We start from the raw sequence: 26,772 nt of genomic DNA, 5'->3' as shown, positions 1-26,772 counted from the left end.
GGAGAGGGGTAGGGAGGTAGGGAGGTGAGGTTAGAGAGGCAGGTGGGCACTAGAGCTTTGAGGTCCTTGGGGGCCAAATAAAGAGCTTGGGTTTTTTGGGGGCAGAAGCAGCATTGGTTCAGTCAGTAGTTTGAATTTGTCCCATAGCTCTTGGCAATTTTGACAGGGCATGTTTGCAAAATGGCACCATCCAGCTCCCCAAGTGTAAAATGTGACCTTCAAATAACTCGTTCTTTATGCCTTTCACCTTGGACCTAAAATCCACTTGGTCATGCTTCATAAATAGGTAAACACAAGAAGAGGCCAAAGACCCCGGCTTCTGGCTGAGCATGGTCTCTGGAGGAAGGAGTTTTGGAAGATTGTGTTGGGGGAAGGGATTTTGTTGCTCTAGCTAATACTGCCCTGAGCCTTTCCTGAATTTGCTGACATCTGACAGCAGTCACTGAGGTTGGGGGTTCTTCTGTTGTTCTAATTTGAGTGACTTTTCTTGGAAAAGCCTTGGATTTCAGCCAATATGCTAATGATAAGAGCCTTGCTTTGAAGGTCTGGTTAGTTCTGTAGAAAATCAGTTCATAGTTAATTATGTCAGCAAATCAACAGCCTCTTGGAGAAGAAAGTGACAGAGGGAGAGAAACTACATATATACTTAAATTATTCAGAACTCAGAGGTCAGGAATTCACGTTCCAAAAAGAAGAGTCCATGTAATAATAAATCACTGAGTTTGTGTACAGTTTTCCCCGTTACGGGCTTAGCTTGGTAATTGGCATATTGAGGTTACACTATAATAACTTTGCATTTATAATCAGCGTGCCAGCCCTCACCCTCTTCCCGTTTTGCCATTTTTCTGCTTCAGGTTCCTGGCATGGGAGTGTGAGACTGTTGGGCTCGCGCTCTGAGTTTTAGTGAACTCAGCGTAAACTGGGTTTGTGGAAGATAGACCGACTCAGATGAGAAAACCCCTCGTCCAAGTAGTTTCTCCATCTTCTCCCCGCCGCCCCATACAGGTGCCTGGTCAAGGAGGGAGATTGTCCTGAGGGAGAAGCCAGGGGCCTCACACGGAACACAGGCTTGCTGATCGTGCTTCTGGAACTCTCCAAGGGCAGAGTCCCTAGAGACTTTTTATTTTAAAAGGTATTTGACTCTAGTATACATTAAAAGTCTTCCCTCTCCCCCACAACCTGGTACTTGCCCCGTTCCTAGGTTACCCTACACTGTGTTGCCAGTAGGCAGGTACTAGGAAGTAGCTAGTAGAACAAACAGTCCATTAGTATCTCACGTTTATTAGTGTAGCATTTAGGGTGACATAGTGTTTCTGAATCAGAGCAGAGAGAAACCATTTCTAATGTTTGAGTGTCCCAGAAGATTTCACAGGATAAACAAACCTGGAAGGGCATTCTGAGTTTGCCCAGGATAAAGGTGCCTTGTTTAGCACGGAAAGCCACGTTGTAGCAGGGACAGCAGCAAGAGCCCTGCTCTGGCTTGGACAAACTTGAATTTGAATACAGCCTCCTTCGTCTTCTGGTTTTGTGGCCATCCACTGGAGATCGATCCTCACAGAATTTCAGCATCCTCGTCTGTAAATGGGAGACACAGCACATACTTGGATGGGTGTTCAAAATGAGGTGTCCCCTCTCCCTTTCTGTGTGGAGAGAATAGCTTGGTGGGGTGTCATAAAAGGCTTCTAAGGAGTTGCTTTATCGGATCCCAGGGATTGAAAAGAAGAGAGAGTCAGCAGGGTTTTACAGAAGAGGATGTGGGAGATCCAAAGTTTCATCTGCTGTTAAGGCGGTGTTTGTTGTTGGAGTTTGAGGATGTCTTCTCATGAGTCAGATTTTCCGTCCATGATTTCTTTAGGACCTGTTCTGTGCATTTGTCCTCGACATGGTTGGATTTTGTATTTGGGTCAGCTGCTTTGTCCTGCCTGTGTGGCTTGTGGAGGGCGGTGGTTTTGGTCATCATCCAGGACTGGCTCAGTTTTGATCCTGTGGCTGCCACATTGTGAGGCAGGCACGGGGGTTTGGTGAGTTCTGACTTTTTTTTCTGCCTTTGGGAATCCAACTTTGAGTTGAAAGAACAGCCAGCCTTTCTCCTGTCTGATTTAATACTTTACACCTCCTTGGATACCCGGGGCTTGTACTTAAACATGGGCTTAGTTCAGAACATGAAGACCCTCAGTATCCTGACAAATCCTGACTTTCTGATCTCGTGGTTGGAGCAGTGATGCAAACAGCAAGCTGGTACTTCGACCTCCAACCATCATCTCCGCATTCTGTGGAGAAAGGTGGTGTTGGGATAGGACGCTTGGTCCCCAGCGTGTGGCGAGGGTTCCGGCAGCAGCAGCAAGCTGTTTTATTGCCTGGGTGTGTTAGGTTTTGCTGGAAGCACAAAAACCGGGAATAACTTGAGTCGTCACCATTTGATTTTCAGAAGTCAGATTCTTAGGTTAGATTGTCAGCTCTAAAGCCAGAGATCCTGTCTCTTTCAGCTGAAGAGTCCTAGTGTCCTGGCACAGAGAAAGTATTTACTATTTGCTTCGTTTACTGGGATTTGAGCTGTTAGAGTGAGAACACCCGGGCAGGGGCGGGGTATTTTGCAGGTCTCCAGAGGTGATCCGGTGTTGGCAGGGACATAATAATAGTCCTCACGATTGGAGCTCCTTATGGAGTGTGTGCCACACATCAGGTGCTATGCTAGTCACTTCAGTTCTATAATCTCAGTTAATCTCGTGAACATACTAGGAGATTGGAGCCATAGGAGACAGTTTTTCACCTTAAGAGGAAAACTGGCCACGAGCAACCTGTACTGTTTTCTTCCAGGGGTATTGTTGGTGAAACCACTAGGCATCCAGTTGTTATGAATTGCCAACTGTTATTATTGCCAAATGAGCCCTTTATCTCCCATCCGAAGCCTTCTTGCCATCTTACAGCATGCGAGACTCGTTTGAAGTGCTGTTCAGTTCTTTCTGTTAGAGGGCCGAAGTGGACAGGCATCCTCATTGCTTATCTCTTTCTTTCCAAACTTACCAAGCGCCTGCTTGCAATTTGACTAACCAAATAAATAAATTGTGTGGAACTCATGTGCCTGAGCTCACAGCAGAGTCCAGAGATCAAAGTTGAAAGAGGATATTGAGTTCCTTCTCAGATCCCTGGGACACTGTTTCTGTGGACACTGTCACCTAATTGATCCTGGTGGAGTGGCCTTTTTGAAGAAATAGGACTCAAGGTAAGCTCCTTCACTCTGGAGGATTGTAGTCGTAGGAAACAATATTCTTGCTATTAGGTTGTATGGGGAAAAGGAGGAGGAAAGATACAAGACAACCCCCAAATGAGGGGTTTTGGGCACAATATTTGTAGCCTTGACACCCTTCTTAGAATTACTGAAATAGTTTTGCAAAGAACTGCCTCCCATGTTCATGTCCCTCTTCCTTTTTCACGCTGCATTTGAACAACTTGCACATTTGTTGAAGAATCAGCCATGAAGCCTGTGGTTTCCTGTGGCATATTTCTAATATTTATAGAAGCTATTATTTAATGAGCCATCTAAATATTTATCATAGGAGCAGTCTTTTGATCATGAATCGGGGCTAAAAATGAGTCCCGTGCATACTGGGGGCTTGGACAGGAGGCTCTTTCTGCCCTGTGGAGGATCTTGCAGACTGAGAAGTTAGGTGGCCCAGGACTTGTGTCCGGCGCAACCTGAATTTCTCTCTTTTTCTTTCTCGTGGCCCCCACAGTCCATGTCCTCATTCTGCCTGCCTGTCACCCTCCCTGTAGCCCTAATAGTAATCAGAGTTTTTAGAGCATTCATTCGTCTTTGCTTAAAAGAATGAGATGGTACCAAAGTTCTGACCCCCAGCATTCATAAAGTGGGCTTTGCAGCCATTCCAGCACAGCCTCCGGTCCCAGCTCCTCAGGTTCTATGCTATGTGACGTTAAACAGACTAATTGCCGAGAATCTCAGTCTCCTTAACTGGAACATGGGCTCACACTGTCCGCCTCACGGGGTTGTTACAAGGATTGGATGGAATCACAAAATCGTGAGGGTGATTTGCAGAGCAGAGCTTAATCATTGCTACTTGTTGCTACATTTGTTGTTGATACCGTCATTGAAGAAGTTAACAAAGAATTTTGTTTTCGGTCGTTAGAGGTTGTTGTGGAAAGATCCCCACACTTGCTGTAGAGGCCGAGGTTCATATCTGGGTGCTGCTCTTTACAGCTCGTGTGACTGGGGCGAATTTTCCCCGTCACACTGAAGTACAAAATGGTGATGGGTTTACCAACTCGGTTGAGTTTCATTTGGAAGAGATTAAGGCATGTATGCAAGTGCCAGACACACAGGCGGATCCTAATCCTTTTTTTTTTTTTTTCTTAACAAATTAGAAAATGGAATGTTTTCAATTTTGCAGGTATTTTATTTTTTCAGGCAAAGGTGCACGGGATACAGTTTGGAGTACAGGACACAGCAGAGAGTACCTGCGACCCGGGAACAAAGGGCACAGAGCGGCAAGACAAGGGATCTGAGTTGCAGGGAATTCTCTGGCAGAGTTTTTAAAACTCTCAGGGTCGAGTTTCAGGGAAGCCGTCCAAGGGCTTGAACTTAACTTGCTTCCCTGCTTTCAGGGTCCAGGTGTGGAAACAATCACAAAGAGATCACTTAAAACTATAGTAATGGGAAACATGGTGAACCTGAAATATTTAATTAGGCTCTATTCCTTAGAAAAACATGAACTGGGAGGCGTGTGTGAACAGTGCCAGGAGGTATGGTGCCCTTGTCCCCGTGGGTTTGCCTCTTTCTGACCAGTGCTTTGGTAATGTGGTCTAGAAACGGGCGGTTTGCCAGAGAGAGGCAGCCTGACATTGGGGAAGGGGCCATCTCTGAAGGGGGGCACCTTGAGTTCTGAATCAGCCAATCTTAGACAAAGTAGGCAGGGTCCTTGGCAAATAGGCATTTAGTAGATGGAGGAGAGTCAGGCAGTATAGCACCCCGAGAATGGTTAGAGACTTTGGAGCCACAGGGAAGGGGTTTGCTGTCAACTCTATTACTTACTAGAGACATGATCTACTGCAGCACGTTACTTGACCTGTCTAGGACTCAGTTTTCTCATCAGTAAAATGGGGATGATATTAGGAATTAACCTTGAAGGACTGATGTCAGGATTAAATGTGGTATGGTAATGTAAGCAAGCTGTTGAACAGAGCACTGGGGACACAGTAGACGTAGCGCCTTTTATTATTCCCTAATGATAGGCTTTAAAGGTATCCACTGAGTCACAAAGACTCAGGTTCTTGCTGTGTGCCAGGCTCTGGGTTGGCACTGGGGGTAGCTGTGATCTGGGCAACATTGGAGTTAATAATTTAATAGTAAAGCTCCACCCTTCTTAAGAAGAAGTAGGAGCTCTCCTGAAGGGTAGATTCTTGCCTCTTTAGTGAGGACATGGGTCCAAAAACCAGAACTGAGGTAGGTACGCCCTAGGTGTTTCCAGAGTGGAAATGTGCCTCTGGGTTTTGCTGGAAATAAATTGGACTTGTGGGTGGTGGGTGATAAGATGTTGCACTCCCTGCAGGGGAAGACGGAGACAAAAGTGAGGAACCCAGGCTTGAAGAGCTGGGCTAGCAGGAATGGCGAGAAGCTGGGGGATGGCTGGCCAGTCAGGGTGAGCCGGAATGGTTGTATAGACTCTTGATTTCCTATATATTTCCTTGTTTCTCTCTGAAATGTTTCGAATAGCCTTGGGGAATTCTAGCCAAGGGCAGAGGGCTCTTCGCAAGCCAGGATCAGTGTTAGGAGCACCCCTGGGCCTTTACGCTGGGGACAGTGAGAAGCTAAAAGGGAATTCCGAGTAAAGAGGTTGTGGTGTGGTCAGTAGCAGGGAGATGGAGGAACTGGCTTGGTCAGTCTTCCTCCTGTTTGCATAGGAAGAAACTTGAGGTAGCTCTGAGCCAATGCAGGGCCCTGTCTTGTCCTCCGCTCATAGCAGGGTGCCTGTGCCTGGTGCATTCTGCATTTCTTTGAATATCAGTCATGGATTACAAGATGCATTATTGTTTCATGCATCACCAAGAAAGAAAATGCTACCACTTGATTGTAAGATGCCACTGATTATAGGATTTACTGATTTTAGAGAAGTAAAATGAAAAAAATGAGTGTCTAGAATTAATAAAATGTGGTTGTAGGCATTCAGTAAATGTTAATTGGATGAATGAAGCATACAGAGATTAGAATCAAGACGAAACACACGTGCGTATAGGTACAAAATTAGGAATTCGAACTATTAAAGCATGAGGTTCATCCATGATTTCTATTGATTTCACTGATCTAGCTGCTCATTCAGGAAACATTTATTGAAAACTGATTATATACCAGGAACTAGGGATCCAGAAATCAATAAGTTAGTTCCTTTTTTTTAGGTTCAGGCCAGTAAGGGAGACAGACCTGGAACCGAAAACAAATCCTATTTCACAATGGTTAGCTTGTAAAAGAAAGCAGGGACATGGTACCCTGGTGGCAGCGAGGGACAGGGAAAGGCAAGGATGTCTTTCCTGAAGGGGAGATGGTTGAGCTGGAAGCTTGCAGTGTGAGTCTGTGGCCACCAGGCTCACAAGAGAGGAAGGTGTGAGGAAGGGAAGGGCAAGTAGGAAGCCCTCGGTGGGGCAGCCCCGAGGCAGGGTGAGCCCTTGAGAACCTGCGAGGAGTCTCAGAATGTCTGGGGTTGGTGTAAGACCTGGTGGGATTGTGTTAGACATGCCTGACAGCAAACGGGGAAGCTCGTGGTGGGCCTGGGATGCCATGCAGGACACCATGCTGTATTTCAACCATCCTGGGTCCTGAGAAAGGGCCCCGCAGAGGGGTGGCTGCAGGGAGAGGTGTGGAGGGGCGCTGGGCTGATCTTTGCTTCAAATGGAGCAGCTGCACTTTGACTTGTTTCACTTAAATTTTGTGTGAGTCATGGCTTGAAGAACACTGAGGAATGCGTAGCTTGATGTCTGGTGCTGTAGATCCTGTGTAGCTCCCAAAGCATGTAAGCGAGGAAGTCAGGCTGAGAAAGCGTGGAGGCTGGAGCCTGGGAGCTGTTCTCCGAAGCCCTGCTGAAGGTAGCACGTGTGCTGGCTGTGGCTCCCCAGCACCGCCTCCCCGTTTTCCCTTCCACCTGCCAGGGAGCCTGCTAGCCCAAGGGGGCAAACACCATTGGGAGATCACTGTGATTAAGTCAGAAGTGGTCACTTTTCATGAAGCTGTTTTTGAATGGGATAAATATCCAGGAAGCAGTAACTGAACATCTGCGGGCTGGCTGCGTTTTAGCATCCCCAAGTGTGGCTTTGCCAGGGAAGCATTACCTTTTTGAAATGGATGGGCTCAGGCCACTTTCTCGGTTGAAATGAGATTCCCGGGTGCAAAGACTGCCCCGGGCTCACCTGGGGAGTTGTAGCCTGTTCACCAGCGCTGTTGTCTTGGGGGCTTGTTCTTGCTCTTGGAAAGGCTGATCTGGGAAATGAAAGTCGCTGGGAGATTTCTGTGTCATGTGGGCTAATCTGACCAGAGGGACCTAGAGTGGTGATGACGGCCAAGGAATTCCTGAGTGTTCTCTGGTCGGATTTCCTTGTAACTCACAAGGGGTCTGCAAAGAAAACAGACGGTCTCACAAATTCCTGATCCTGTGCCCCGAGAGGCTCCTTCCCAATTCTCAGTCTCTTCATGACTCGGCTGCAGTGTATTTGCCTCTTCTCCAAAGTGACCCTGCAGGCTGTTAAGAGGGAACGAGGGGAAGGGCATGCATGGGACTTGGCGGTACCAGATGGGAAGTTGTGGGTCTGGGCTGCCTGTGAATGATGCTGCTGCCTCTCTTCATGTCTCAGAGACCTGTTTCCCCATCAGTACAACGTGTGTCATTTACTCTTCCTAAGTGTGTGGACCTGCCTTTAAGAGAAAAGTGACGTATCTCTTGGAGTCTCCTCTGATGATCTATAAATTCGGATGACTTAAATAGACTCCTTCTGGGGTTGCAGTGAGGAATACGGGAGGGGTGCATGGACTTTTCCCAGTGCTTGGCATGTCACAGGTGCTCAGTAGATAATTTTTTGAATGAATGGTTGACAGGGTAGATGAGGTTCCTTTTTTGTACTGTGGCCACTGTCCTCACTTTGATTCAAATTTAATGAGAATAAATACATATCTATTAGCTCTAGATTCTCTGGATTCCACACCCCCTATTTACATGTAAAGCACTTCTTACTCACTGGGTATCATGCCTCTGCTTAAAGAATTGTGAGATTGTAGCTGCTTCACATCTGACTTCCTTCCAAGATGGAAACTCCATGTCTAAGGCCTTGCCTATCTCATTGACCCACCACCCAGCTCAATGTGTCCATCAGCATTCTGTGACCACTCTGCATTTTTGTTGGGTGAACGAGGAAGCAAATGACCACCAGTCAGCTGCACTCCTTTTATTTCCACTTTCAAGATGTTTTATGCCCAATTTTGTAGACCTATTTGGTCTTAGTGTGGTTTTTGTCCTTGATCTCTGCAGGTGGAGGGACCGCAATGCCCGGGGGAGGTCAGGAACCAGGGAGCTACTACGTGGGTGTGGACGTTGGAACGGGCAGTGTGCGTGCGGCTCTGGTGGACCAGAGGGGAGTCCTTTTGGCTTTCGCAGACCAGCCAATTAACCAATGGGAGCCTCAGTTCAACCACCATGAGCAGTCCTCGGAGGACATCTGGGCCGCATGTGGTGTTGTCACAAAGGTATGGCCACAGCTGTGGCATTCTACCCTTGCAGATGCTCCCCTGCCCTCACCTGCTGAGCATGTCTCTTGTACACCTGGTGTCAGGGACAGTGTTGGGGTGCTTTTGATGCAGGCGTTACCTTACGGGAGCTCATAGGCTAGTGACAGAGATCAATAGACAGCTAGACTATGACTCAAGTAGGTGCTGGGGGCTAAGTGGCTATGGCTGGAGCTGAGGAAAGGGGATCTTGGGCACAGGTAGATGGGACAGATATGGAGCCTGCAGATGATCTGGTCGCATGTGACCGAATGTGGAGGAAGTCCTGATAATCATAGCTGACACCTGCTGTGCCTTCAGGTGTGCCCAGTGCTTTGTAAACCGTGGTAGCATGCATCGTGTATGTGCATCCTCACAATGACCTTATGAAGGTAGTACTATTACGACCCCTGTATTATTGAGAAGGAAATAGGCACAGAAAGGTTAGGTGAACTTACCCAATGGTGAATGGTTGACAGGGCAGATGAGGGGACTGGGTTCATGGTGGGACTGGAACCGTAAGCAGGCTGAGTCCAGAGCTGCACCCTTAGTCACTGGACTGTCCTGCCTTCCAAGTGGACAGGTTGGGGAACCTCATTTTGTTCAGTGGCAACAGCATGTGCAAAGGCGCAGTGGCATGCACATGTGTGTTTTGAGGAAGCAAAACTTTGAGTTGTGCCAGGCAGATGTTGATGTTGAGTGGCCTTGGATTGCAGTCAGCCTGCTGATGATCAGGAGCTACAGAGATATTTTTGTCTGTTTTTTTTTTGTTTGTTTTGTTTTGTTTTGTTTTTTTAGAGGGAAAAATAAAGTCCTGGTTTCTCTCTTCTCTCTGTTCCTAGTTTTGTTCCTTAAATATTTATGAAGGGTTTGGTAATTTGCAGATGGACAATTCACCATTCTGTCCGTATTGATCAGTCTGTTTAAACTTTAATGAGCTCTGGGCTGCTGTTAGTGCCCCCAGAGAAGACGGTAGAGAGAGGAGGGTGGGGGTGGGCAGCGCTGGAGCATTCTGTAGGAATAAAAGTGGGGGCATGTCTCTTCTGCCTGTTTAATTTTCCTCTTCCCTCCTCACTCTTGGCCCCCGCCTTGGTGAGAATCTTCTACTCTTTGCCCTTGGGTCTCCTTTGTTCTTCTAACATATAGCCTTTCTTGCCATTAAGGAAATTGTCAAGAAGAAAATATAATCCCCTGATGAAAAGCTACTTTAAAAAAAGGTCTGGTCTAAGTACAGCTTGGTTTAATGGTAGATTTTTAATCATCTCCCGGTGCTGGCCAGCTCATCAGCTGTTTGAGCACTGTGAGCCCCCATGAGTGCCCTGGGCATTGGTCCTTAGTGAGGCTATTGCACTGAGGCTATTGGGATAAAGCTCTTGGGTCTCAGGCTGTCCCCTCACCTGGAGTATGGCTGTGTGACTGCGTGCCAGAAGGCATGGGATAAGCATGACACATTTACTCGCAGCTCATGGCTGGTATGAGGTTTAGAGAGGGAAGCATTTTTATATTCAGGAGTTAGCACACCATAGGGCACAGATTCTGGAGCCAGACTGTCTGGATTGACATCCTGTTTCCGACATTCATTAGCTTGTCTTCTTGCACAGGTTACTTCATGTTTCTTGCCTGAGTTTCCTTATCTGTAAGATGGGAAAGATGATTGTACCTTATCTGCAGCGGGGTTGTTGTGAAGGATCAAATGAGTTAATGCATATACAGTGCCTCGACAGTGCCTGGAAATGAGGAAGCACTGTGTTTTCCTGTTGTGGTGGTGATGGTAACAGTAACGGAAATGGGTAGATGGTGCAGGACAATGAAGTAAGATAAAATGCTGAAACATCAGAGTCAATTAGGGAGGTACCTTTTGGGACTATCCGCTCACTCCCTGTCTTTAGGGTTCTTTGTATGTAAGATTTTGATAAGCGCTGGTATAGGGCAAAGGGTGATGTAAAATACATCCTGTCTTGTGTCTTCTTTTTCAAGGACTTCAGGGAGTTAAGAGCTTGAGAGCAGTTGTTCTCAAGCTGGGTCGTTCACACTGCCTGAGATGGTTTGCCTCTTAGTCAAGTTAATAAGGACAATAACAACAACAACAATAAGATGATGATGATGTTGATGCAACTACCATTTCTCAGGCACTAATTATGTTCCAGGTACCATGTTGAAGACTTCACATCCATTTATGCGCACGACAGCCTCTTGACGTAGTTTTTATTCTGTTTCAGAGCTGGAAGGAATGAGCTTTGAAGGGTTAGGTAGCCAGCCCAAGGTCACATGGTTAATATGAGCAAGGGGTGGACTGCAGCTGCCCCCTCAAGCTCTGCCCTTTGCCCCTGTCCCCAGCCTCATTCCACTCCCATGCTCCCTGCTTGGAAATCATATTAAACTACCTGAAGTGTTTTGAATTTGCCACTATGTGGGGAGCCTTGACCTTACCCTGATTGTTATCTTAAACATACTGAATTATAAGTGGCTTTACCTGGCTGTCTGCTTATGTGAAAAATGTGTGCCCCTCGCAGGGGTCATGTCTTGTTGATCTAAATTTCCCTAGAGTTCCTTGCCTGTGATATGCCCAATTCATATTTGTGGAGTACATGAATGAATTAAACACCTCTGTTCTATTCTTTTTTTTTTTAATGTTTATTTTTGAGAGAGGGTGTGAGTGGGGGAGGGGCAGAGAGAGAGGGAGACAGAGATCCAAAGTGGGCTCTGTGCTGTCAGCGCAAAGCCTGATGTGGGGCTCAAACCCACAGACCTTGAGATCATGACCTGAGCCAAAGTCGGACACTCATCTGACTGAGCCACCCAGGCGCCCCTCTGTTATTTTTACTATCTGACATGTTCTTCTCTTCTTTACCTGCCCAACTCCACAGGTATTTATAAGGTAATCTTAAGGATTATTTCCTCCTGGGAGCCTTCCTGGATGACCTCTGACAGCCCCTGCTCTCCCTTGCCAACCTCAGAGGAAAGAGAGGGTGAGAAACCCCTCTGTGCTGCCCTAGAACCCACTGTCTTCACCTGTCCTTGCCACATAGCATTTTATCTGGTCCTTAACAGGTTTCGTTGTACTTGATGATGTGTTTGGTCACTTTAATACCATCACCCCTGTATTTCCAGCATCTAATACATTGCCTGGCACAACTTTGTTGCTCAATCAATGGATGTTGGATTAATGTTACTTAGAGCTACAAAGAAGTAAACTCTGGCATCCTTTATCTTGCTTAAATGTTGCAGTGACTGTGTGAGGTAGACTGCCATTCTTTGTTTTTGACACATGAGGATATTGAGGCTCTGAAACTAACAGGTATTAGAGACAGGATGAGACCCCTAAGGAGGGGACTCCAAACCCTAGTCTCGGTTCTCCTACTCCCGCTGCTCCTAAAACTGGTGGGTCTTTACTGGGTTGGTACTCACATATCTAAAAAGTGCTATGGAAACACACAAGTCCTAGAGGTATAGACTGTCCCTGATTTTAAGGGCTTAGATCTCTTTTTGGAGCCACAATCTTAATCCTCCCAAGGAGGTGAGAACGTATCAAGCTTGTATATGATTAGTACCAGCTTCCATTAGGAAGAAGGAAAAAGAAGCTGCAGGCATCAGTCAGCCAACAGGCATTTGTTGAGTGTTATTTAGTATGGACACTTTGTTTGAGCACCTGCTATGCGCTATGATTTTTGCTAAACTGGAGTGTGTCTAGAAGAGGGCTATAACGAATTCTCTGCCCCTAAGGATGAAATGGTTCAGTTGCATGGAAAAACCCAGCACCTAGGAAGCCAACAAAGTATTCAAAGTATTGTTTTGTTCTAAGTTGCACTACTTCTATGAGTAATGGTTGGAGGGAGAAGGAGCAGAAGAGGGAGTAGCCCATGTGGGATTGAGCAATAATGTTAACCTTTTACATTTGTAGAACCTGCGAGGTTTACAAAGCTCGTTCATAGCCATTTGATTGTCATACAAGGTAGGTGGGGCAGGGGCAGTTGTTCCCATTTTACAGTTGAAAAGAAAAACTGAGACCCAGAGAGTTAAGTGACCTTCCCTAAGTCACCCAGGAAGTTGGTGATGAGCCTGAACTCAGGTCAGATCTCTGCCTTCTTTCCATCTCCAGCACCACATACCTTTGTTGCTTGTCTGGATTAGTGTGAGAACCTAACTGATCTCATGTATGGGCTTCCCCTTCCCAATCCCGTCTCCTTCTTGGAGCTGGGATGATTTTTATTTTAAAGTTTGTTTATTTTTTGAGAGAGAGTGAGAGAGCAGGGGTGGGGGAGGGGCAGTGCAGAGAGAGGGAGAGAAAGAATCCCAAGCAGGCTCCTCACTGTCACCACAGAGCCCGATGCGGGGCTTGAACTCACACACCATGAGATCATGACCTGAGCTGAAATCAATAGTTGGATGCTTAACTGATTGAGCCACCCAGGTGCCCCAGGAATGATTTTTGTTTTTTAATGTAATCTGATCACGACATTCTTTTGCTCACCACATTTCAATAGCATCAGACTACTATTTGGATAGAACTCCAGGTTCTTAACAGGGTCTTCAGGTCCTGCATGGTTTGGGCTCCACCTACTTTCCTGGTCCATCTCATGATGCTTCTCTCAGCTCCCTGCATTCCAGCCACACTCTCCTGTCCTGCCCTCAAGCATGCAATGCTCCCTCTGGCCTCAGGACTTGTACACGCATCCTTCGTTCGTTTTTGCCTTCTGCCAACATCTCTAACCCTCTTCATCCTTGGATTCATGCTATTCAATAATACAGTAGTCTCTAGGCACATGTGGCTATTTAAGTTTGTTAAAATAAAGAACAGTTTGAAATGCGGTTCCTTGGAAGCACTCGCCACATTTCTGATGCTCTGGAGCCATGCATGGCTCATGGCTACTGGATTGGGCAGCACAGCGACAGAACATTTCTATCACTGCAGGAAGTTCCGTTAGGATACTGCTGCACTGAATCTTAGTTCAAAAGTCAGTCCTTCCAGAAACAAGCCTTTTCTCTCAATATCCCCTCCAAACTAAGCTCTATATTACTTACTGAATGTTGTCACAATACCTTGTACTTTGCCTTCAGAGAACTTCATGTGGTTGGGGAATCATCCCCTTATGATCAATAGTAATCAAATCATAAAATCATTATATAATCAAGTAACATAAATGAGGTAAATAATCCTACATTTTTTGAATTCATATCTGTCTTAACTCCTAGATTTGATGTTTCAGGGGGGTGGGAACTGCGGTTTGCTCACCCAGGTCCCAACATCCAGTAGACTCAGGAAGTGTAAGAAGAATGAATGAGTATAGAAATTGGGACCTCCCTACTCTCAGTGAATTGAGGAAGGATGAGATTGAGGAAGGGTGAGGGGATGGCAGCTGAAGGACTCTGGAGAACTTTGAGAGGATCTTCAGAGCCGAAGGAATGGCATGGGCAGATGGTTTCCAATAGGAGGAAGAGGGGAGACTGCAATCCATGAGGAGGCATAGCCGTAGTAGCTGGTTCTGAGGCCAGTAGGGAGTCTTCTGGAATCATCCTGAGTGTCACATTGACCAGCTGATTGAGGATGGCTTGGAGGGAACAAAACTAAATTCAAGGATGCCTGTTAGGAGGTGGTTTCTTCTTTTTTTTTTTTTATTTTTTTATTTTTTTTTTAAATTTTTTTTTTTTTTTTTCAACGTTTATTCATTTTTGGGACAGAGAGAGACAGAGCATGAACGGGGGAGGGGCAGAGAGAGAGGGAGACACAGAATCGGAAACAGGCTCCAGGCTCTGAGCCATCAGCCCAGAGCCTGACGCGGGGCTCGAACTCCCGGACCGCGAGATCGTGACCTGGCTGAAGTCGGACGCTCAACCGACTGCGCCACCCAGGCGCCCCAGGAGGTGGTTTCTTCTAATGAAATGCTAGAGAATGGGATTCCTTTGAACTACAAGCTCTGGGAGGCTGGGACTATGTCTGTGTTGTTCAGCATGTATACTCCATGCTGGCACATACAGGTGTTTGATAATTTCCCTTTAATAATGAATGGCTGGGTGAGAATGTTGGCAGAGGGATAAATGGGAGTGACAAGACTGACTTTGGAAGGAAGATCTGACAGGACTTAGTGGGGGAGGAAGGAGAGGGAGGCACTTTCAGAGTTTCCCTTCTTAGAAGCAAGTTGGTGTCCCTGACATAAATGGAAGTGTTTGGTCTCCATTTCCCTACTTGGTCTTCAAGGGACAACACCACACCTAAGCCAAGATGCTGTGTAGGTCATGGTCTGGGGTTGGATTTATGCATTTTACTAGTCACTAGGGTCGATTTTGTGAAATAGAGTATTTCCAGGGCTCTTGCAGGTAACCTGCTCCCCACACAGGCTGTATCAGCCTGGTCGCTGTTCCCATCTCAGGGCCTTTGCACTGGCTCTTCTGCCTGCCTGCAATGCTTTGCCACCAGATTTCCACAAGGTCAGCTCCTCCGGTCCCTCAAGTGTCTGCTCAGACCTCATCTTCTCAGTAACTACCTTCCTCTTTTCTGTCACTCCTGATCTCCTTATCGTTTTCTGGTACGCTATATGTACACTCTATGCTTTACTTGTATCAGCTGTTGTCTGTTCCTAATAAAATGTAATCTCTAAAAGAGCAAGGTTTTTTTTTTTTTTATATATATCTTATTCTTCATTGTTTTCCAAATACCCAGAAGAGTGCTCAGCCTGACCCTGAAAGAAGCTTGATTATATTTGCTGACTGATTGAACGTGTGAGTAATTGAATTGTGTAGGCAACAGGGAGTGATGAGCCTCAGGGAACCAGGGATTTCATAACCCCACACACCCTCAAGGCTGACAGAGGCACTCAAATCAAGATTGAAAAGAGTACGGTACCAGCCACAAGACTCAATTGCAAGCTGCACTCTGTCTGCGAGGCCCTAGGCTTTGACCCTGGCTCCAAATAGAGCTACAGAAAAAGCCAGGTATGCCTCTGCTCCTCCAGTTCTCAGTTTGTAGGGTTTCAAAGGAACACTTGTCTCCCCACCCAGTATGGCAGAGCCTGCTGATTTAAAACACATGCAGGATTGAACTGGTTCCCACCAGCAGAACAAAGCGATGCACAATCCCTTCCCCAAATATTTGTTTGCTGCCCCATAGCTACGAGTTGACAGTTGTGAGACATGGACCAGGTTACCAAATGAAGTTGCAGAAATCTGCTTCTCTGGAAATTCTTTAGAAGAGCAATGTGCTTTCTCTCTAGCTGGGGAAATTCCCTTGATGCCAAGTCTTTGGGTGAGTTTACTGGACTGCTTTCTTCCTCCATTAATAAGAGCATTAAAAGGAATCCTCAGGTCAGCAGGTCAAGTCCCAGGGACCTTCTGGGTAGTGTAGCTCTGATAGCCATCTTTCTGGGATGGTTTTGATGGGGGTGGGGTGGGGTGGGAATAGGGTGGTCCTGCTCCTGGATCAGCATGATCATAAGGCATTTTTGTGTAAGGCTGGATGTGGCTACCTAACCAAATCAGGTTTATTTTATTTTACTTTACTTTTATTTTTTTAACATGAAATTTATTGTCAAATTGGTTTCCATACAACACCCAGTGCTCATCCCAGCAGGTGCCCTCCTCAGTGCCCATCACCCACCTAAATCAGGTTTAAATGCATATCACAATTATCCTTCTAGTTCCTTGTGATCGATTTCTATTGTAGAGAGAAGAGGTTGAGCCTTTGTGACTGAAAGTCCATGAGTAGGATATGGTACTCCGTAGGACTTGAGAGGGGTTCATAAAATAGATTGAAGAGAATACTTTCTTTGGTTCTACTGGAAGGTTACTCCCACCATAATAATTTTAGGAAGATTTGAGTTTATACAGTCTTTTCAATCACTCTTCCCTTGGCTTACCATTTTTATATGCGCTTACGTGACACAGAGTGTGCTATGCTTCGTACGTAACAAAGATTCCATGAATATAGTTAATAAGGCATTGAGCGGGTTTTCCATCCTACAAAGGTTTACTGGTTCCGAAGCACTTTTAACCCTGTTAACTCCTTTGGTCTTCACCTGGGAGATGACTCTCACTCTCAGGAAACTGAAGGTCAGAAAGGTGTTGCAATTAGTGTAGGCTTTCCTGATCCGAAGATGGTGGAGTTGAAACTCAAAGCTGGCTCTTTTGATACCATATCTCATATTCGTTTCTATTCCAAATCTGCCCTATGGTATTGAATTTTATTGTCTTCTGCATATTCTCACCCATTTCCCCTTTTGACTAACTGCAGTCCTGTGTGAGTTGGGCCTGCACTCTCTGGGCACAGAGGCCAGTAGGGCCTCATGGCAGGTAGAAGTTAGGGCTGAGCTATCGATTTATTTATTGAATCCACATGAGTTCAGAGAAGATTTGAGGCAGCTGATTACTCTAATAATGGCTTCAAATTATTGTACACCATAATGCCAGATGTTAGGCTAGATGTTAAGCCAATCATACCTTATTTTGCTGAATTCTCATAACACAATTAAGAGATGGAGGTAGGAGAGCCCAGTGGCTCAGTAGGTTAAGCTTCCGACCTCGGCTCAGGTCATGATCTCACAGTCCCTGAGTTCAAGCCCTGTGTCAGTGGGCTCTGTGCTGACAGCTCAGAGCCTAGAGCCTGCTTCAGATTCTATGTCTGTCTCTCTCTGCCCCTCCCCTGCTCACGCTCTCTCCCTCTCAAAAATAAATAAACATTAAAAAAAAAAAAAAAAGAGATGACTGTCTTTGTGCAATGAAGGAGGCTGGTTTTTTGGCTTCCTAAAGTCCTATCAACTAGTAAGTGGATGAGCCAGGTTTCAGACTCAGGCGGTCTGCACCCAACATCATTTATCTTAATCATTGCCTGAAGATTTCCAAGCCAAGTTGGAAATGCATTCCAGGAAGAAGAAGCCACGTGCCTATACATGCTATGGCGACTTGACCCAGCAAGTCAGGAGAGGGATTGGAATGGCTGGAATTGTGTGACTCACACTCAGTCACATGGCCAGAGTGGCAGAACTAGGGTCTGAAACCAGGACTTTGTGACTCGCCACGTGGCCATGCTGGACAGGGTTTGGTCCTCTCTTGTAAGTGTAGATCAATCAGTGTCCTGAAGGCATGCAGGGCATTCAGCTCCTGCTGTGTGGCAAAGGTATTGCCACCAGTCACAGATGGGTCACTCACTAGCAAATGTTCTCCCCCAGGATACTAAATTATAAGTCTGGGGTTCTAAAACAGGGGAAGGGAAGAATTGTGTATTTTAAATGGGGATGGACACTTTTGAGTTGACTTTTGTGGGATTTACAAGGCTATCATCGTGTTTTAAGATAATGGGAAACCATGATTATGGTCAGTCATGCCTTTTCTTTTTTTTTTAAAAAACTTTTTTTTTTCAACATTTATTTATTTTTGGGACAGAGAGAGACAGAGCATGAACCGGGGAGGGGCAGAGAGAGAGGGAGACACAGAATCGGAAACAGGCTCCAGGCTCCAAGCCATCCGCCCAGAGCCTGACGCGGGGCTCGAACTCAGGGACCGCGAGATCGTGACCTGGCTGAAGTCGGACGCTTAACCGACTGCGCCACCCAGGCGCCCCCAGTCATGCCTTTTCAAAAAAGGAAACTGTATGGGGCGCCTGGGTAGCTCAGTCAGTTAAGCGTCTGACTTCGGCTCAGGTCACGATCTCATGGTCCGTGAGTTCGAGCCCCGTGTTGGGCTCTGGGCGGATGTCTCAGAGCCTGGAGCCTGCTTCGGATTCTGTGTCTCCCTCCCTCTCTGCCCCTCCCCCGTTCATGCTCTCTCTCTCTCTGTCTCAAAAATAAATAAACGTCAAAAAAGGAAACTGTAGAAACAAAAATAAGAAATAGAAATAATAAATCTATTAGTTTATAACTTTTTTTTTTTAATTTTTTTTTTTTTTAAATTTTTTTTTCAACGTTTATTTATTTTTGGGACAGAGAGAGACAGAGCATGAACGGGGGAGGGGCAGAGAGAGAGGGAGACACAGAATCGGAAACAGGCTCCAGGCTCTGAGCCATCAGCCCAGAGCCTGACGCGGGGCTCGAACTCCCGGACCGCGAGATCGTGACCTGGCTGAAGTCGGACGCTTAACCGACTGCGCCACCCAGGCGCCCCTAGTTTATAACTTTAAAAATTATATAACAAAGTAAAAAATCTGTCTCCTCCAACTGTAGTTTCTGCTCTCAAAGGCAATCACTGCTAACAGTTTGTTGTATACAAATTGGTCCCTGGCTTACGATTTTGTCACACTATGGTGGTACAAAAGTGGTAGGCATTCCATGGAAACCGTACTTTGAATTTTGAGTTTCGATTTTTCCTGGGCTAACCATACATGGTATGATTCTCTCTCATGACGCTGGGCAGTGGGCCCTGAAGTTATGAGGGTAAAGAACTAATACACTTCATACCATTCTGTACCCATACAGCTGTTCTGTGTTTCATTTCCAGTACAGCATTCAATAAACTACATGAGATATTTAACACTTTAGTGTAAAATAGGCTTTGTGGTTGGTGATTGTGCCCAACTGTAGGCTAATACAAGTGTTCTGAGTACATTTAAGGTAGGCTAAGCAAAGCTATGCTGTTTGATCAGTCAAGCGTATTAAATGTATTTTTGACTTAGACTATTTTCAACTGAGGGTGAGTTTTTCTGATGTAACCACATCCTAAGTGGAGGAAGATCTATATACATTTGACCTTATTTAGCATATATCATGGATATCTTTCCATTTCATCTTTAGCTCAACCTTTTAAAAATATTTAATGGCTTGAAGTATAATTTACATACCATGATGTCCATCCATTTAAAATATATAATTCGGGGCGCCTGGGTGGCGCAGTCGGTTAAGCGTCTGATTTCAGCCAGGTCACGATCTCACTGTCCGTGAGTTCGAGCCCCGTGTCAGGCTCTGGGCTGATGGCTCGGAGCCTGGAGCCTGTTTCCGATTCTGTGTCTCCCTCTCTCTCTGCCCCTCCCCCGTTCATGCTCTGTCTCTCTCTGTCCCAAAAATAAATAAAAAACGTTGAAAAAAAAATTAAAAAAAAATATAATTCAGTGATATTGAATTTGCACATTCATACAGTTATCACTTTAATCCCATTTTTGGACACTTCTGCTACTTCAAAGAAATTTCTCTGGGGCTGTTTGTAGTCAGTCCCTAGTTCCGTTCATAGATAGCTGTTTATCTGCATTCTATCTTAATAGCTATTCTTCTTTAGAAATTTCATATAAATGGAATCCTACAATGTGGATTTTTTTTTGGCGTGACTTCTTTCATTTAGCATAATGTTTTTAAGGTTCATCTATGTTGTCGTACTTTCTTGCATTTTATGGATATGCCACACTGTTTAATCATCTGATTAAATTCGTTTCCAGTTTGGGGATATTATGAATGATGCTACTATGAATATTTACATATAAGTGTTTATATTGACATACACTTTTTAATTTTTTACTTTTTTATATTAAATATAATTTATTTTCAAGTTGGTTTTCATTCAACGCCCAGTGCTCATCCCAACAGGTGCCCTCCTCAATACCTAAGAAATAAAATTGCTAGGTTGTGTGGTAAGTTAATGTTTAAAAAACTGCCAAACTTCTTTCCTAAAGTGGCTTTATTTTACATTTCCACCAGTGATGTATGAGACTTCCTCTTTCTCCAGGATTTTCTAACATGTGGTATCATCAGTCTTCTCCGATTGTGATTTTAGTTCTCATTTTCTTTTTTTTTTTTTTTTTTCAACGTTTATTTATTTTTGGGACAGAGAGAGACAGAGCATGAATGGGGGAGGGGCAGAGAGAGAGGGAGACACAGAATCGGAAACAGGCTCCAGGCTCTGAGCCATCAGCCCAGAGCTTGACGCGGGGCTCGAACTCCCGGACCGCGAGATAGTGACCTGGCTGAAGTCGGACGCTTAACCGACTGCGCCACCCAGGCGCCCCAAGTTCTCATTTTCCTAATGACTGATGATGTTGGGCATTTTCCGTGTACTTTTTGGGCATTTGTTTGTCTTCTTTGGTGATGTGTATATTTAAATCTTTAGCCCTTGGGTTGTTTGTTCTCATTATTTGAGTTATAAGAGTTTTTTATTCTATATATAGGTCTATTATCAGATATATGAATTGCAAGTATTTAATCTGTAGCTTATCTTTTCACTTTCTTATGGTTTTATTTGAAGAACAAAATTTAAAAGTTTTGATGAAGTCACATTTATCCATTTTTTTTCTTTAGGAGTCTTGCATTTTCAATTTTTTTTTAATTGTTTATTCATTTTTGAGAGAGACAGAGACAGAATGCGAGTGGGTTAGGGGCAGAGAGAGAGGGAGATACAGAATCCGAAGCAGGCTTCAGGCTCCAGGCTTTTAGTACAGAGCCTGACGTGGGGTTCAAACTCACGAGCCGTGAGATCGTGACCTGAGCTGAAGTTGGACACTCAACTGACTGAGCCAACCAGGCACCCCTAGGAGTCTTGCTTTTAAAAATTCTTTGTCTAAGTCATGTCACAAAGATTTTCCTCTACAAGTTTTATAGTTTTCATTCTTATATTTGGGGACATGACACATTTTGAATTAATTTTTTTGTGCATATGAGGTGCAAGTCTAGAAGTTTGTTTTTTTTCTTGCATGTGGACATTTAGTTGTTCTTGCCCCATTGTCAAACAGACTGTCCTTTCCCCATTGAATTAATTGTCTTGGTACCTTTATAAAACTAATTGACCATAAATGTTTGGGCTTATTTCTTATATTTCTCTTCTCGTCCATTGCATCTATAAATTTAACCCATGCCAATGCCACACTGATTTAGTAATGATAGTTTATAGTAAGCTGAAGTCAGGAAGCTTAAGTTCTGTCCAATTTTGTTCTTTTAAAGTTTTTTGAAGTTTTTTTAATGTTTATTGAGTTTTGAGAGAGAGAGACAGACAGACATCATGGGCAGGCGAAGGGCAGAGAGAGAGAGAGGAGACACAGAATCCGAAGCAGGCTCTAGGCTCTGAGCTGTCAGTACAGAGTGTGGCACAGGGCTCGAAGCCACAAACTGTGAGATCATGACCTGAGCCAAAATCGGAGGCTTAATCAACTGAGCCACCCAGGTACTGCTTGTTCTTTTAAAAAATGCTTAGGCTCTTCTATATTTCTTATATTTCTACATAAATGTTAAGAGCAGCTTGTCAATTTGTAAACAACAACAACAAAAAAACACCCCCAAAACAAAAACCTCCTGAAATTTTTATTGAGGTTCTATAGAATCTGTAGATTAATTTTGAGGACATTGCCATTTTCACAATGTTGAATTTTTCATTTCATGAATATGGCATATTTCTCTAATTTGTAGTTTTTTTGATAGCAATGTTTAGTAGTTATCAGGGAATAGATTTTGAATTTCTTTCGATAAATTCATTCCTGAGTGTTTTTTTTTAATGTTATTTGGAATGGAATTATTTCCTTAATTTCAATTTTGATATGTTATTTGCTAGCATACAGAAATACAATTAATTTTAATATGTTAACCTTATATCCTTTGATCTTACTAAACTTGCTTATTATTCTAGTAGCTTTTTTTTTTCTTTTGGTAGATCCCTTAGAATTTTCTGCATATGAGATGATGTTTTCTGCAAAAAAAAAGATACTTTAACTTCTTTCTTTCCAATCTGTGTGCTTTAAATTTCTTTCTTGCCTTATTGCATTGGCTGGAACCACTAGTTACAGGTTGAATAGAAGTGGTGCAAGGGACATTTTTCTTTGTTCATAATAGGAGGGAATCATTTCATTTTATCATGAAGTAAAATGTTAACTATAGGTTTTTGTAGATGCTCTTTATCTGGCTGTAGAAGTTCACTTGCCTCTGGGTTTATGGATTGTTTTGTTTTTCTCTTTCCTCTTCTGTTAAGATGATCATTTGGTATTTGTGCTTTATTCTAGTAATATATGTACTACATTAATTGATTTATGGATATTAAATTACCATTTCGTTCCTGGGATAGCTCCAGATGATCATAGTTTATAATGCTTGCTTTGTAGTCAGTATTTTGTTAAGGACTTTTACACTTATTTTCATGGCAGATACTAGTCTGTGGTGTTCTGTTCTTTTGATGTCTTTTTATGGCTTTAGTATGAGAATAATTCTGGCCATGTAGAATTTGTTTAAAAATATTCCCTCCTTCATTATATCCTAAACAAGTTTGTATAAGAATGGTATTGTTTCTTCCTTGAATGTTTAACAGAATTGCCCAGTGGAGCCATTTTGGTTCTGGAGTTTCTTGTTTTGTTTTATTTTGTATTTGTGGGAATGTTTTAAGTATAATTTTGATTTTTCAAGAACAAATCCTTCTCAAAAATTAAATGCTTTGATTTTTCAGGAATAAATAAATGTTGCTTTATTCAAGTTTCATAGCCCCCAAACGGTTGTTTTTGATGATTTTGTCCAGCTTGATACTTTTATTTTGCAAAGAGGATTTGCCAACCTCTACAAAGTACCACACTCAGAAGTTACTTCTCTACCTCTTTTTAGTGGGTGTAGAATATTCCATTTTGCAAATGTACCATAATTTAATGGGAAATAGTTTCTCTAAATTTTAAGTATATTCTTAAGCAGTGCTACAGTTAACTTCCATCCACATATAACTTTACTTATGCTAATAATTCACTAAAGTAAGTTCCTAGAAGTGGGTTGGCTGGGTCAAAAGTTATGCTTTTTTTTTAAAATGTTTATTTATTTTTGGGAGAGAGAGAGCAAGTGAGAGAGCAAGCGCGCGAGCAGGGGAGGGGCAGAGAAAGAGGGAGACACAGAATCTGAAGCACGCTCCAGGCTCCGAGCTGTCAGTACAGAGCCCAATGTGGGGCTTGAATCCATGAACTGTGGGATCGTGAGCTGAGCTGAAGTCGGAAGCTTAACCTACTCAGCCACCCTTCATGTTTTTAATTTTAATAAATACGGTGAAATTCTCAAATTTATACTAAATTATTACACTGTTAGAATAATGTAATAGAAGGTCTACTTCTCCCTAGTTGCCATTACTGTCTACTGTTAGTCTTATACATAATTGCCAGTGTGAAAAGCAAAGATTAGTGTGTTTTTATTTGCATTGATTTAATTTATTTATTTAAATGGAGTTGGGAATCTTTTTATATGCTCTTTGACTATTTCTTTTTATTTTATGAAGTGACTTGCCATGTCCTTTGCTTTATTTCCAATTAGGTTGGTTGTCTTTGTCTTACTAACTTACAGGATCTTCTGTTATTTTAATTATATTGAACTTTTATCTATTTTCTGTCGTAAGTATTTTTTCTGTTTAGTCATATTTGTTTTAGTCATAACTGTTTTCAGTCTTTTAAAAGCCTGCCTTGTAATTTATGTTTCTGTTTATTTGTTTTAACACAGAAAGTTGTACAAGGGATCGATGTAAACCGAATCCGAGGGCTTGGGTTTGATGCTACATGTTCTCTGGTTGTTCTGGATAAGCAGTTTCGTCCTTTACCAGTAAACCACGAAGGTAGGACCATCTCCCTCTCTTTCCCTGGTGGTGGGAGACTGGTTGGGCCCCAGGTGGAACATGAAGTCAGGTGTCTCTTATTGCCAAGGATGAGGTTTAGAGGTGGCACACTGAGGCCAGAATCATGTCCCGGAGGTTATGAGCTTCGAGAACAGTTGGTAGGAGTGGTGATATAGGGGTCGGTTTAGGGAGAGACTTGGTTCACTAATGCGTAAGAGCCACAGTGGTGAGCTCACTGAAGGAAGGACATGGGATCGTTAGCTCTGAGTGAGCAGCCCTTGAAACAGCCGAGTGGTCTGGGTGTTTTCTGGGAAGGGAGTGTCCATGCCTGTAGTTCATTTGTGTATGAGGCCCCTGTGGCGCCTTCATTTGGCCAAATGAAGTGAGCCAAATCCATTTAAAGGAAATAGAATTGGGCAGACAGGACCACACGTCACACACAAGCAGGAAACAGACTGGCTTCTCTATTTTCAGTACTCAGACCAAAGGCATTTCTACTTAATGGTGCTGTCTTAGCAGAGACTTGTGAGTACAGTGGTGAGCTGTTTCAATTGTATGTTCCACTTGGGTCCACCATCGGAAATTTTTCATGGGTCGAGATCCATCCCTCTTGGGAGAATTTAGCCAGTAGCGCTAGCATTCAGGTTGCAACCCAAAAGTCTATGGTAGGCAGGTAATGACAATGAGTAAAGTGGGCCAGGTTTGAGAACAACCAGTAGCACATCTGTGGAGATGAATTGCAACTGATATTTAATCTTGAATGAGCAGAAGACATTTGGGAGTGGTGGAGGCCACGGAGAACTAGAAATTGCGTGTTCCATCTAAGGAGTGTGGTTCTAGGCATCATCGGTTGGTTGTTGCCAAGGCAGCGATTGCAGATGCGTTTTGGGAAAGATTGTGTCTGAGAACCTTCAGCAGTGGACACTGCCGTAGTAGCAGTGCCTTTCTTAGCAGATGGCCGTGGACACGAGGGCACACTGGGACACCCTGGAATTGGGGTCAGGAAGGCCCCAGATCATAGCTCACCCGATGCTAGGCCATGACACCTCGAGCGAGTCACTTTGCCTCTGTATTTTCTGAAAAAATTGGAAGAATGAGCCATAGCTTTGCTGTGAGGATGGAGAGCCTGACATTGAACGCTCAGAAATATTTGTTCCATCCGATTATGAATTCCTAAAAAGAGACTGTGCCACACTCACTTTTATGGACCTAATGCATAGAACAGTGACTTTCATAAATTCCATGTGCTGGAAAAAGTTTCCAAGCGGATGAATTGTTAGAGCACAGTGGTAATGATGCCCATCTTTACACACACACACACACACACACACACACACACACACACACTTTCCTCCCTTTTTGTCACCTTTATTAGCACCTCCCACATACCAACCCCTGTCTTATTAAGTGTTGTGGTATCAGAGATGATTATGAATGTTCCTTGATCTCAGTGGCTGATCACTGGCTCACCTGGCATTGTTCTGGCCCAAGAGTGTGGGACAGCCTCAATCCGGGCCAGTTTAGAAAGCACAAACCAAAGGAATGGGGCTGGACTAACAGACCTCAGTTCAGCAGCAGCAAGAACTCCATTTATGAGATATGGGCAGCCATGGAGCTGGCCACTTTGGGAGGCTGTCAGCGCTTCCTTGATTGGCTTAAGTAGCGATGAAGTGATAGTCTCTCAGGGATACTGTTGGATGAGTTCACATTTGGGGTGGGACTTGAGCTGTTAACAACCCTAGGTTTCAAGGACGCTATACCTCTGGTCTGCTAACATACATGGTTTTAAATTCAGGCCATATATTACAATCAACCCGGGATCTTTCAAAATTTCCCATTCGTGAGCCTTACCCTCAAGATTTGTATTCAGTGGGCTTGTGGTGAGGCAAGGGCATCAACGTTTTTAAAGTTTCCTCCATGCTCTGATATGTGGAGAATCCCTGGTGCAGCTGAATGGAAGCTGAAATACTAGGAATAAGAGCACTTGTTGTGGAAGAAGAGAGTTCCTTGTTAAACCTGCTTACATATGTACCCTCTCCGGGTGCCATCTTTTTTCTTATTGTAGGTGGAATTGTCTCCTGTTAACAGACCTTCTGTTAAAAGGGTAGCTAGCTTGCAGCCCTAATGATAAGTGTTGAAATAATTTTATTTCACCAAAAAGGTTAAAATGTACCTGTTCATCAAATGCGTCCAGCTGCTGGTACCCCTTACCAGTTTCTTGCCTTTCAACAGGTTCTCTTAAGGTTAGATTTTATCTGAAATGGATTATCCTGTCCTAGAAAATGACATTTGAATTATAAAGGTGATTCACAGGTTGTTTTAAAGACTTCTTAGGCCTGCATGGCAGTGACCAACTCTTGATTGGCTGAGTGGAGTGATTGTGGGGAGCAGACAGTGGGGTCAGGAAATGAACCATCACCATTAAAGCCAAACCCACAAAACTGGCAAAAATCTAAAGGTGGTAACAACAACAAAAGCCTAAGTAAATTAAGTACAATAGTTTAAGAACACTACTCATTACTACATGATAAGATATTCTCATTTTAGCC

The 26,772-nt window shown here is 44.0% G+C and overlaps 1 protein-coding gene across 14 annotated transcripts in view; it reads left to right on the top strand.

Annotated features, from left to right (window-relative positions):
* FGGY (FGGY carbohydrate kinase domain containing) overlaps nucleotides 1–26,772 on the top strand; it is a 425,323-nt gene that overhangs the window by 14,073 nt on the left and 384,478 nt on the right. For 5 of the 14 annotated variants that reach the window (XM_047872219.1, XM_047872226.1, XM_047872225.1 and 2 more), the window contains 2 exons: nucleotides 8,526–8,740; nucleotides 24,112–24,223. In XM_047872219.1, coding sequence (XP_047728175.1) covers nucleotides 8,540–8,740; nucleotides 24,112–24,223 — 313 coding nt within the window. In that variant the 5' untranslated portion in view covers nucleotides 8,526–8,539. Of the gene's footprint in view, nucleotides 1–1,005; nucleotides 1,133–2,002; nucleotides 2,022–3,102; nucleotides 3,224–8,525; nucleotides 8,741–11,625; nucleotides 11,728–24,111; nucleotides 24,224–26,772 lie in introns of those variants that run through there. The other 9 variants (XM_047872229.1, XM_047872231.1, XM_047872227.1 and 6 more) reach the window with 7 other exon arrangements.

This window comes from Prionailurus viverrinus, chromosome C1 (assembly GCF_022837055.1).
Source record: "Prionailurus viverrinus isolate Anna chromosome C1, UM_Priviv_1.0, whole genome shotgun sequence".
Classification (NCBI taxonomy): domain Eukaryota; kingdom Metazoa; phylum Chordata; class Mammalia; order Carnivora; family Felidae; genus Prionailurus; species Prionailurus viverrinus.
Note: the sequence above shows the minus strand (reverse complement) of the source record. Positions and strands in the feature narration are given on the sequence as shown.